The sequence below is a fragment of the Diplotaxodon limnothrissa genome, linkage group LG7 (assembly GCF_057381915.1).
Source record: "Diplotaxodon limnothrissa isolate DT_005_m linkage group LG7, D_limnothrissa_male_GT1.1, whole genome shotgun sequence".
NCBI lineage: Eukaryota > Metazoa > Chordata > Actinopteri > Cichliformes > Cichlidae > Diplotaxodon > Diplotaxodon limnothrissa.
The window spans coordinates 37810479-37822256 of record NC_140602.1 but is presented as its reverse complement, the minus strand read 5'-3'; the positions used below and the strand labels follow the sequence as shown (position 1 = coordinate 37822256).

The 11778-nt window shown below is 39.0% G+C and overlaps 1 protein-coding gene across 1 annotated transcript; it reads left to right on the top strand.

Moving 5' to 3' along the window:
* Nucleotides 1-427: 427 nt before the first annotated feature.
* Nucleotides 428-7025, top strand: LOC146628724 (bromodomain-containing protein 3-like). The gene is made up of 10 exons (XM_085358035.1): nt 428-737; nt 2612-2940; nt 4013-4150; nt 4342-4477; nt 4923-5173; nt 5259-5387; nt 5474-5620; nt 6171-6316; nt 6407-6681; nt 6812-7025. The coding sequence occupies exons 2-10, from the start codon at nt 2746-2748 to the stop codon at nt 6916-6918; spliced, it is 1524 nt and encodes a 507-aa protein (XP_085214161.1). The 5' UTR covers nt 428-737; nt 2612-2745; the 3' UTR covers nt 6919-7025.
* The last annotated feature ends 4753 nt before the right edge of the window (nt 7026-11778 follow it).

The window sequence follows — 11778 nt, the reverse complement described above, 5'->3', positions numbered from 1 at the left end:
AAATAATATAAAATAGTGTGCAACACCACTGAAGTTTTTTTTTTTACCTCTCTTTTCAACCAACGGCAGTCACTCTCCAAATAACTTCTGCTTAGCTTTCCGAGCTTCCCTCGGGTCCTCTTAATCAGCGGTCTCCAACCTTTTTTGCGCCACGGACCGGTTTATGCCCGACAATATTTTCACGGACCGGCCTTTAAGGTGTCGCGGATAAATTAGGGAGGGGCTAATAATCGGCTCAGTCATTTTTAATGATCGTTGAAAGCCCAGATCGTAATCGTGATTAAAATTCGATTAATTGAGCAGCCCTACTTTCGGTCATTTTGGTTTTATTGTCGATACCCTCCGACACAGCAGGCGGCGGTATACGCTGTTAACTTTGGCTAAAAAAAAATTGGTCACCGAAGCTTTCGACGAAGGGTAGCTTGTTACTTGAAGCCATGCCCGCAGCAGGTTTGTGTGGACGTTTTCAGCTGGTCTAAGTGCAGCCAGGAGTTACCGTATCGCGACTTTTTTCCCCTCTGTTTGGCCTTCGGTGCGGCGCGAACGGTCTTAAATAGAAACTAGCATTTTAAAGTGCCTTCATAAGAAGAAAAAACGAGTTGGTAAACACTCGTGACTCTCCCGTCATCCTCTGCGAAACAAGTTATTGTGGTACATGTATGTGTTGCCGTTATCTGAAGGTAATTGCGAGCGTTCAGGTAACAGCGACTGGCGTCCCTATGAAAACTTTGTAAGTGGTAAGTTAACCGCGGCAGAGCGAGGCCCAATTGTAATACACAAACCCCAGTAGGCACTGCACAAGATACTGTGGTGTTTTTTTTATTGCCCATTTGCAGTGACGACTTAAATCTGTCTCTCAATGCGCCCATATAGGTTTACCTTAACCTGCTAGCCAAATGAAGCTAACGTGCTGAACGTGACTGGTTAGTGTTCCCAAGAGCTGGCCTCCTGATTATTTAACTCTGTCGTGCTCATTTAAAACTTGACAATCCGATTCTTCCTTCTTACTCCGTTAAGTTAGCATTATATTAGTTGACTTGTATTTAATGGTATGATATTACATGAGCTAGGTTGAGATTTATACCGCGTCTGAGATCATGCAGACTCTCACTGCCTTCTCCAGTGGCGATGTTTAGTAAAATGAGCAAATGAAATAAAATTAGATTTGAAGAAACATTTGATCTGGAATAAAGGAAAATAGATTTAAATGTTAAAATAGATAAACAGTAATATCACCTCACTAAAACTTAAAGTTAAATACATGAAATGCATTTAGTCTTCCCCAGTTTGGTTTTATTTATTGAGAAAAGGATGCGTTCACAATAATGTGTTTGTCTTGAAATATAATGTGTTAACTTAGACCAACAAAATATAATAATATTTGAAGAATAAAGTTTTGGAAGCTATTTAAAAACTAAACTGAAATGAACAAAGCCTCCCTCGAAATTAATTGAAATGCATTAGAACTGCAAATAAAACTGAAATAAGAAAAAATCGAAATCACCTGCTCCTTTCTGCTGCTCCCTTTAAGGGTCACCACAATGGGTCATCTCCCTTCATTTCACCCTATCTGTAGCACCCTCCTCTGTCACACTAACACTCTCCATGTTCTCTTTCACTACATCTAAGAATCTCTTCTCTTGTCTTTCTCTTTTCTTCATACCTAGCAGCTCCATCTTTATCATCCTTTGTAGCAACCTCAGTCTAAGCTGACCCTTTCATGTACTCATTTTTAATCTTGCCCATTCTAGTCAGGCCTAATAAAAATCTTAGATCTTCACCTTTAACAGCTCCAGCTCGCCCTCCCGCCTTTTTGTTAGTGCTCCAAACCATACTTCATAGCCCATCTCGCTCCCATCCTCTAAACCTTCGCTTTCACTTTTGCTGCTGTCCTCCTGTCACAAATCACCCGTGACACTCATCTCCACTCACTTCGCCTTGTCTTCACTTTCTTCTTCACCTCTCACCTCTTGATTCCTCTTCCATCCAATGCATACCTCCATCTCTCCACCTTCTCTAAATATTAAAATTGGAATAATTGCAGGCAGATTCCTAGACAGCTAAATAAACATAGCTGATTCCAACACCATCAGTGAAACAGCCTCTTAAATTTTGTCAGTGTATTTGCCAAGAAAACATTTCTCAGTTCGCATGCCCACTAAACCTTTACACAGCCTCCGCGTCTTCTGCTCATCTGAAGCCGGGTTGCAGTATTCAGACATCCTTCTCCCCAGCCACTCTTTCCAGTTCCCCATGGTCCCAAGGCATTCCCAGGTCGGATGAGATGTATAATCTCTCCAGCAGGTTCTGGTTCTACCCCAGGGTCTCCTCCCAGTTAGGTATGCCCAGGAGGCATTCTAACTGGATGCCTGAAATACCTCAATTGCCTCCTTTCAGCATGCAAGGAAAGAGCCTTTATACAGTCACGTGCAGATTGTTTTACATAATAATACAGTAAAATGAATGTGATAAGCTTCAAAAGGTATGAGATATAGTCTGTTTTTGAAACTATATCAATGGTGTGAAGTAATCAGTCGCTTCCTCTTTTTATAGTGTTATATTTAATATTTGGAGAACCACATGATCGTAACAGTCTATTCTTTTATGTCAGCAGGCCACATTGTGTGGTTTGACGATTCCCCAGCCTGCTTCATGCATAGTTTTCAGAGTGTGTGACAAGCTGTCAGGTGAACACTACATGACTTACAGAAGATAACAGAACCCAGAAGAATTTGTGCAGCCGTCATGTCCACAGACACCAACCAGGACCCCCCTCAGCTTGTTAATCCCCCACCTCCCGAGGTGACCAATCCCAGCAAGCAAGGCCGGAGGACCAACCAGCTGCAGTATATGCAGAACATAGTGATCAAATCCCTGTGGCGGCACCAGTTCGCCTGGCCTTTTTACCAGCCTGTCGATGCAGTTGCTCTTGGACTGCCAGTGAGTAGTTTGCACATGTTCAGCTGACAGGGTTACAGTGCATCAAGTCATTTTTATGGGTTTTTCACAAATCATGGTACAAAAATGACTTCAGCCTCAGGATTGCAGGGCTTTTCTTCAGTTAGTTGCACAAGTAAGTCATAGTTTTGCTCATAATGAAAATATTTTTTAATTCCACAATTCCACAAAAGTGATGTTAAGTGGGCATTATATTGTATTATATGATCTATTTAGCCATTGTTGTTAAATATAAATTTACTGGTAGCTGCCAGCAGTTTTATACATATATATAATTTCTTTTTTTTGTTTTTTAGTTTTGTTTTCAGATACGCTAACTTGCTTTGTGTTCCTGGGTCTGTCTGTTCTTCTCTTCTGAAACTACTAGATCTTCTTTTCGTTTTTTTTTTATTCTCTTACTGTTAATATAATGTTGTCTAAGATATTTTTTTGTTTTTCCTCCCTTTTATTTTGTTCCTAATTCTCACGCACAACCTACATACCACAGTGAGTATAGAGATAATGGAATGCAGTGTCACTCTGTCTTGCATCTTATCCTAGTTTTAGCCATACTTCAGTAAGAAATGACTCGAAAACCTGCCGATATATCCTTGATCCTAAATTTTAATACATCATCAAGAATGTGTATGAAGTGTAACTAATTTATTTACCCAATTTAGTGCTGAATCTAAAAATGCAAACAGTTAAAAAAAAAATCATAAATTGATGTTAATTCCAGCCCAATTATCTGACTCACTTCAGACAGTGCAAAAAAGCTAATCTTGGTGATTTTAAGTTGGTCGCGAATTAGCCACCTCCATTTTTGCCTTAAGTTCCAAACACTATTAAGTAGTCTGAATGATGCCGCTTGACTCTGTCTTAATAAAGTAATTAACATTTAGTTAATATCAAGTTTTATAGAAAAAGATTAATTAAATTAAGATCCAACATGAATAAACTGGAAATTGTGCAGTGTCATTGTTCCCCATTAATCAAACTTTGGCAGAGCCTCAGTGTGGGGCAGCGCAAAATGTAATGCTATATTCATCTGACATCAACTCTTTCTCTTAACCAGGACTATCATAAAATAATAACATTGCCCATGGACATGGGAACCATTAAGAAACGACTAGAGAACAACTATTATTGGAGTGCGAGTGAATGCCTGGAAGACTTCAACACCATGTTTACCAACTGCTACATATACAATAAGGTGAGGAGCTTTGTGATTGCAAATTCCTTCCATTGTTCCCTTACAGATACTAAGCGTGTCCTCACACTGGGCAATATATGCCATGCCGGAGAATGTTTGAGCAAGAGTCGAGTTTTGTATATGTCACCATGTCCAAAATTGGTGTAGTTGAGCTACAAAATGCAAAAAACCATTCCCTCTGTCCTCTTCAGCCTACAGACGATATTGTCCTGATGGCGCTCACCTTGGAAAAGATTTACTTGCAAAAAGTTGCCCAGATGCCTCAGAATGAAGTGGAGATTGTTCCTCATGCTGCCAAAGGGAAGGGCAAAAAAAGTAGCACTCCAGGTAACTCACTTAAAAGAACTTGTAACACTGACTACTTATTAGTAGTAAACTAGTACTTTGATGTTCGGTCGCAAGAATTCAGCAGACTGCATAGGCTAGCACATGGAGTGTGTCACTGATGAGATGCTGAACACCTTGTATGTAAAGCAATAACCAAATATGAGATCAGAGGGTGCAGGCGTTCATGGAGAGTGATGGGTTTTACCGTTACTCTCCAAAATCCTGGCAATCCAGACTTTCAGTTTCACAGCTATGTGTGCTTCTTATCCACTTATTAAAAGTCTAAAGTTTTAATAAGGTTATAGATTAGTTTTAGCAGCATTTTTGCTTTAATTAATTTACATCTTTAAAAACTCTAGGCTAATGAAGGAAATAGGGCAGATAAGAGAGAGAAAAAGGTTTGTTTAAATGAACTAATTGTAACAATTAATTTAATTATTTTTAGAAAGCAGGAAGAGGCGTGAGAGCTCAAGCCGTGCCAAGAGCGACTTTGAAGAGGAGTCATTACAACAAAACACTGAACCCTGTGGCCTTAGTGAACAGCTGAAGTACTGCAAGCATATCCTGAAGGAAATGCTGTCCAAGAAACATTCTGCCTACGCCTGGCCTTTTTACAAGCCTGTAGACGCAGAAGCTCTGCAGCTACACGATTATCATGACATCATCAAGTACCCCATGGATCTCAGCACGGTTAAAGTATGTTTGCTTATATGCCTTTATACATGCATTTGCTTTGTGCCTTGATACACATGCTTTATTTGGTTACCTTTTTTATTTTCAGAAAAAGGTGGATGCAGGAGAGTACCAGGATGCACAAGCGTTTGCTGCAGATGTTAGGTTAATTTTTTCTAACTGCTACAAATACAATCCTGCACATCATGATGTTGTTGTTAAGGCCAGAAAACTTCAGGTGGGTTTGGAATATTATTATTAAAAATGGGTGGGAGGGGGAAAGTTTTGGTTGCTCTGCTTTCTATTTCACTCTGTTTGCTTCAGGGAGTTTTCGAGCAAAGTTTTGCAAAGATGCCAGACGAACACGTGGAAGTGACCTCACAAGCAGGTGGCAGTTTGGACAAACCAGAGTCTGCAGAGGAGCGTGCCACCCGACTTGCTGAGTTGCAAGAACAGGTGGGTGCAGATCAGGTGGGTTGCTGCACAGATGTTTGCCTCATGTATTATTACTAGGTGCTATGAAAAAGTTGTGCAACGCACAGCAAAACAAAGCTCATATCTGATTTAAGTTTGTCCACTGTGCACAAGGAAGTAGTCTCCTTGGATAGCTCAGCACCATTTCCAGAGCTGCTTCTACTTTTAGATTTTCCTTTGTGATCTAGTGCACATCATTGTGCAATCTCTTTCACCCCACCACGACTATAACCCTTACATTGCATTTTATTTTGAGGAATTAAATGCTTTAGAGAGCAAAATGGCAAGCTGGGCTGGCAATACAGTTGCCTTTTTGATCCACAGTTCAAGTCATTTGTGCCAAATATACCACCTTCATGGCTCGCTCTCATTCTGAAAACTGCGGTCTGGTTTCTGAGCCAAAAGTTCCTGTGTGTTCAACTTTCCAAGGTCTGCTGGAAGGCTACTTCCAGGGAGCATGGGTGTTAACTGCGTATTGAACCTTCCTACTGATTCATCATTCTCAGGAATACAAGACTTCTAATTTTTGTGGCACTTTTATTCCCAGCTTAAAGCCGTTCATGGACAGCTTGCTGCTCTGTCTGAATCCCCTGTGAGTAAACCAAAGAAGAAAAAAGAAAAGGACAAAAAAGACAACAGTCGACAAAATGTTGGAGTATTGAATTCCAGATGTACATCAAATTCCTGTGCTAGGTATGATGTTTTGTTTAGCTCATTAACTTTTTTTTAATTTTGTGGTATTACTTTTTAACAGAGATTTTCACTGCTTTGTCTTTTTGATAGATATTCATGGAAAGGGAGCAATGAATGGGAGTCAGAGGATGAATCTTTGCCAATGACTTACGTTGAAAAGCACCAGCTAAGCCTGGACATTAACCGGTTACCTGGCATGAAACTGGGCCACGTGGTGCACATCATTCAGAGCCGGGAGCCCTCGGTGTGCAACACCAACCCAGATGAAATCGAGATTGACTTTGAGACGCTAAAGCCATCCACTCTGCGCGCTCTGGAGCAATATGTCAAGTCATGTCTCTGTAAGAAGTTTAAGAAATTTCAAAGTAAGTACCAAGCACAGGCTCACTTGAATTCATTTGACATTAAGGCACAAGTCACCCATAGATTTTCCCTGCTATCACTATCTGTAGCATTTAATCAATGATGTTGCCTCTTTTACTCCCCTTCATCCAGAGAAAAGCCGTCAAACTCCATCTCATCGCACCACCAGCAGCAGCAGTTCTTCAGATTCTGCCAACACCAGCTTCACTGACTCTAGCACAGAAGACAGTGACTCATGATTACTGTATTGATTTTATTTATTTTTGCTATTATGACCAAAAGACATTTCGTCAAATATATTAAACCTCTCTATTTTGTTACCTGTTCGTTATGTTTAAAATAAAAATTCCTGTTGAAAATGTTCGTACTGTATTTTGAATAACGATCTCTCTGGTGTTTATCAGACTCTAAATCTGCAACAGAGCTGGATGGCATTCTGCTTGGGTAAGAGTAGATTTCATTACAACAGTTTCAGATGATAACGTCTTTGATTGACCATTATCCCATTTTTTTACATTTATTTTTTTCTTTGCTGATTTGGAAATACTTCAATTTATATTACTAATATTAAGTGGTGTAACTAAATTGTTTCTTAACCATTTATTGACCAAGATTTATACATGGCGTGGTGGACTTATTTTGGCTGTCAAATAAAACACAGTAACCATTTGAATTTTCTTAAAAGCCCCCAAAATGGTTGAGAAGTACAGTAATGTGAGTGCACATGGTAACATCTAGGCAGATATCCCCATAAAGCTCTTCTACTCTTCTTTATGAAATCACTGGAATTTTTTTCTTTTCAGCACAAACGGTAATGGAGTTATGATCATTTAAAAGTGCCTTTAAAAATAGGCCCACCAGCGGGCCCATGGTAAATAAAGGGTTAATTTAGCACTAAATGCATTTAGGTGTACCATGCAAGAATAATGCACGTTACATAAGACTGATGAATTATCAGGTCTCAACAGTTTTCTTATTTTTATTCTGTATGAAGATGAAATTGAGCAGCAGAGGCCAGGAACATTATGAAACACTGCAGTTTGCTTTGAGGAACAGTCCAAACAGTGGGAATGTAATTTCCCATGAACAAATCACACCATAAAAATTGCTTTCCAGAAACCTTAATAACAAATTTGAGATTTTCGTGATGGAAAAAAGATGTAATGGAGAGTTGATTGCGTGGAATATGAACAGTGCTTGTTGTTGCATACTGTTTTGTTTTCAAATTCCATTCCTGTAGTAACTATTTTGTTTTTTTTATATATTTCTTTGTTCTATATAAACTAAAAATCAGAATACTTGAAAATAACACCTGTCTGCTTCCTAATATTGTCTTTCTTTTAATATTAGACAAAGTTCACCAGAGTAAAACTAAAATTCAGTTTTTAAATTGTGAATGTGTTTATTAAGGAAAAAAAATCTATCCAAACCTACCTGGAAAAAGTATTTGCACCCAACATCAAGTTGTGCCACCCTTGGCAGCAAGAACTGCAGTTAAGCATTTCTGCTAACTGGCGATGAGTGTGTAACACCACTGTGGAGGAATTTTAGTTCAGTCACGTTGGAGTTTTTGCAAGCATAAATGACCTGTTTAATGTAATACCAAAGCAACTCAGTCAAATTTAAGTCCAAAGTTGGACTAAGCCACTTGAAAATCTTTTTTTTTTTTTTTTATTGAGCCAGTCAGAGGTGGATTGTTCTATTGTGTAACCCAGGTGCACTGAAGGGAACAAACAGAAGGCTGGACGTTCTCCCTCTGGATTTGGTGGTAGAAACATAAATTCTGCTCTCTATAAATTACAGCAAACTGTCCAGATCCTGAAGCAGCAAAGAAGCTGCAGACTATCACACTACCTCTACCATGTTTGATTTTGTGTTTGTAGTTCTTTTTATAAAATGCTGTTAGTTTCACACCAGATTAACAAATAGTTGCACTTTGGTGTTGTCTATCCACAGAATAATTTCCCCAAAGTCTTGGTGATTGAAATGTGTTTTGGCAAATGTAAAGCGAGCCTTTGTGTTCTTTTTGTTCAGCAGTGGTTTTCCTCTTGGAACTCTCTCCCATTAATGCCATTTTTGCCCAGTCTCTTTCTTACTCAATCATGGACGCTGACTTTAATTGAAGCAAGTGAGGTCTGCAGTTCTGTGATACTCTTTAGGCCTCCTGTCTGACTCAGGAGGTAGCGCAGGTTACCTACTAACTAAAAAGTTGGTGGGACTATATAAGAACCAGTCTATTTACCATTTCTAGAAAGGTTCACTACTGTTCCAAGTTTTCCTTATTTGTGGATAAAGGCTCTCATTGAAGTTCTCTGGGGTCCCAAAACGTCAGTGGCATCAGTGTTTTGCTTGAGCTTTGCATCTTGGCTTTTTTTCTGTCTCCTGGGTTCTTGAGGGTTTTTTTTCCCACAAAAAAAAAAAAATCTTACAAAGCTTAAAAAAAACCCTTCAGAGTGGATGGGAAATGCTTATAACATTGTCAGGAAACAGCTAACAGCGAAAGAAAGCTGCCTAAAACATTAGCTCTACTTCCATCTGACCGTCCAGCTGCTTTGCAAAACTGGCACAAGCCCAGTGCTGCCCGCTTTGAACAGCTGGTGCTTGCACCAGATTACACTCATCAAATCTCAGTGCAACTTTCAACATACATCAGAATGACAGCATATATGGAGTTGGGAAGGTTTGTGTGAGATGTCTGTGGGAGCAAAGAAAAGCTTTCTGGCAGAAAAAAAAAAGTGCAAAGTATACCTGTGGCTCAGTTATTGAACTCACCAGTAGATGGCCATCATGTGCCATCTTAATCTTTATTCTTTTTTTTTTCTTGCTTTTGATTTTACAGTGTTCGTCTGTTTCCTATGCATTTTTTCATCATTCGTCAGTACAGTTTGCCATTTCATACAAGAACGTTTATCTGATTTGTAAAAATCAGAAAACCACTAAAAATTATTTAAAAGAATGCAGATCCCTTTTTGTGAGGCCATTCATCATTTACCCTTTTCTTTTTTTCCTCTCTCTCTGCCACACCAGCCTGCTGTCTTTGCAGTGTGCATGTTGCTGGGTGATGTGATCTTTGTGACCTGCATTCCTGTCATGCCACATGCAGCAACCCTCTGCAACCTCAGGGCATGATTGATCAATGCCACAGCTCCAGTGACAACTAGTCATTTCTGCCACTTCTGGCCATCACTCAGTGCATGAATATAGTGTTAAGAAGACCACACACGTGCATCTCTACAAACACATCGCACAGTTCGTTTGATTAATGGTTGTCTTGTTTTCTTTTTTTCTTTCCCTACCCTTCTTCTTTTTATCACCTTGTAGAAAACCCAGTAGAAATTAATACAAGTGAATGATTGTGGTTTCATGTCAATGTCAGTTTGAATGAACTTTACAGATTGAGCTTCATATGCATCCACTTTTGTTTGGTAAACGATTTATGCTAATGTGACATATACCATAATTGCAAATTAGCAGATGATGTTCTTATACTGTGAGCCTCTTTTTTGTAATATATCTTCAATTTGTAACAAACTTTATGCTTCTAGTTAATCTATTCAAAACCATTACTTACCCAGCAAAATATTTTGCCGAGCATGATATTTTTGCAGTATTGCACTGCATTAAACTCACACGCCATGTATTATCTTGCACTATATCGTTGTCCTTTCTATCATGATAAGCATGATGGTGCTAAGGTTCACGTGCCTTACTCGAAGGTACTCCAGTAGCACCTGTGCAAGGAGAAGGCCTGTTCTGTTATTACACAGACATCAAGCTTGTTTGTGGCATTTTTAGATTACTGCAACTTTAGCTAGCACGTGCATCCACTTTATGATTTTTTTTATATCCTGCATGTGCTTTTCTTAAATGTTATGTTGTGAAATGCATGGGGAACACCACACAAAAAAAGAAAAAGCCATAACTGGATGTTCCATTAGGTTTCACTGAAATGTGCTGACCTTTATTTATCTGTCTGGATGGGATTTTAGATATGTTCTTTTCTTCTATCTCTGTAAAAGATCACATATTGCCATAAGTGAACTTTAAGAAGTAAAACTGAAAAAATCCTCCAAAATTAAGTCATTTTTTCTTCTTCTCAGAATCAGTCCCAGGACTCCATTTGTCTTGCTTTTTTTCTCTCTCTCAGGAATTTGAGAGAGCATAGCAACACTATCCTCCACATAAAAAATGCCCTGCTTAAAGATTTATAGGCCATATTTTAGGCTGATGGAACTGTTCAAACAGTCCTTAAAGGTTAAGTGATCTCATGGCTCAGAACCCAAAGGCCAAACTCAAAGACCATTTGTGCATCACAGAATTAATTTTACAAAGGATATTTTCAGTGTCCAGTTTTGTTGCTCATATATTTTTATATGGACTGTGTTGCATACAAGATTACAAAGCTTTGTCTGGGCCAAGTAAGATGGGGGGCAAACTACTAAATGCAGATCTGATATAATGGTATCGTTTGAAGCAAAGTGTTTCACATTAACACTCAGTCTTATATTTTTTTCTGCTGATGCTTCTTGCAGATAGGAAGTACATCAAAGAAAGTGCTTTTAAGATCAGAAAACCACAAAGTATGAAATCTCCAAATGTCCACTGAGTACATATATTTGCTCTTTAGAAAGAGCATCTTTACAGAGCCTTTTCTCGCTCCAAAAAGGCACAGTACTACTGAGGCTTATCCTCCACATAGTCCATCTTGCCTGCCTTTCCATATCAGTGCAAAGTCTGCAACCAGAAGGAGATGTTTCTCTATGTAGTTGTGAAAGATGTTCAATTAATTCACTATTAATCAAACACTGATGTCTCAAGCAGGATAGCTGTTCCCATGGGGATGGCAAAAATTGTGATGCATTATTTTATTAGAAATGCGGTCTGCACATACACTGTATATAGAAGATGTAGAAGAATGTGTGCCTTGAGCTCATATATCCTGTTGCAAAAGAGCCGTTCCACTCATTTGATCTAGCAAAAAGATATTTGATCTATACATGATGTCTTCCTGAAGTTCACAGTTGTGGTCAGAAGCTTACTTACACTCATCATGGGCATGAATGTCATTGTAATTTGGGATTTTTAACGGATTCTTAACT

What these genes read in the sequence shown, in the direction of transcription:
- LOC146628724 (XM_085358035.1), top strand. Translation starts at nt 2,746, where the DNA reads ATGTCCACAGACACCAACCAGGACCCCCCTCAGCTTGTTAATCCCCCA. An exon ending in CAAAAAAAGTAGCACTCCAG is followed by an intron (nt 4,478 to 4,922) that starts GTAACTCACTTA and finishes AATTATTTTTAG; the next exon opens with AAAGCAGGAAGAGGCGTGAG. An exon ending in TTAAGGCCAGAAAACTTCAG is followed by an intron (nt 5,388 to 5,473) that starts GTGGGTTTGGAA and finishes TGTTTGCTTCAG; the next exon opens with GGAGTTTTCGAGCAAAGTTT.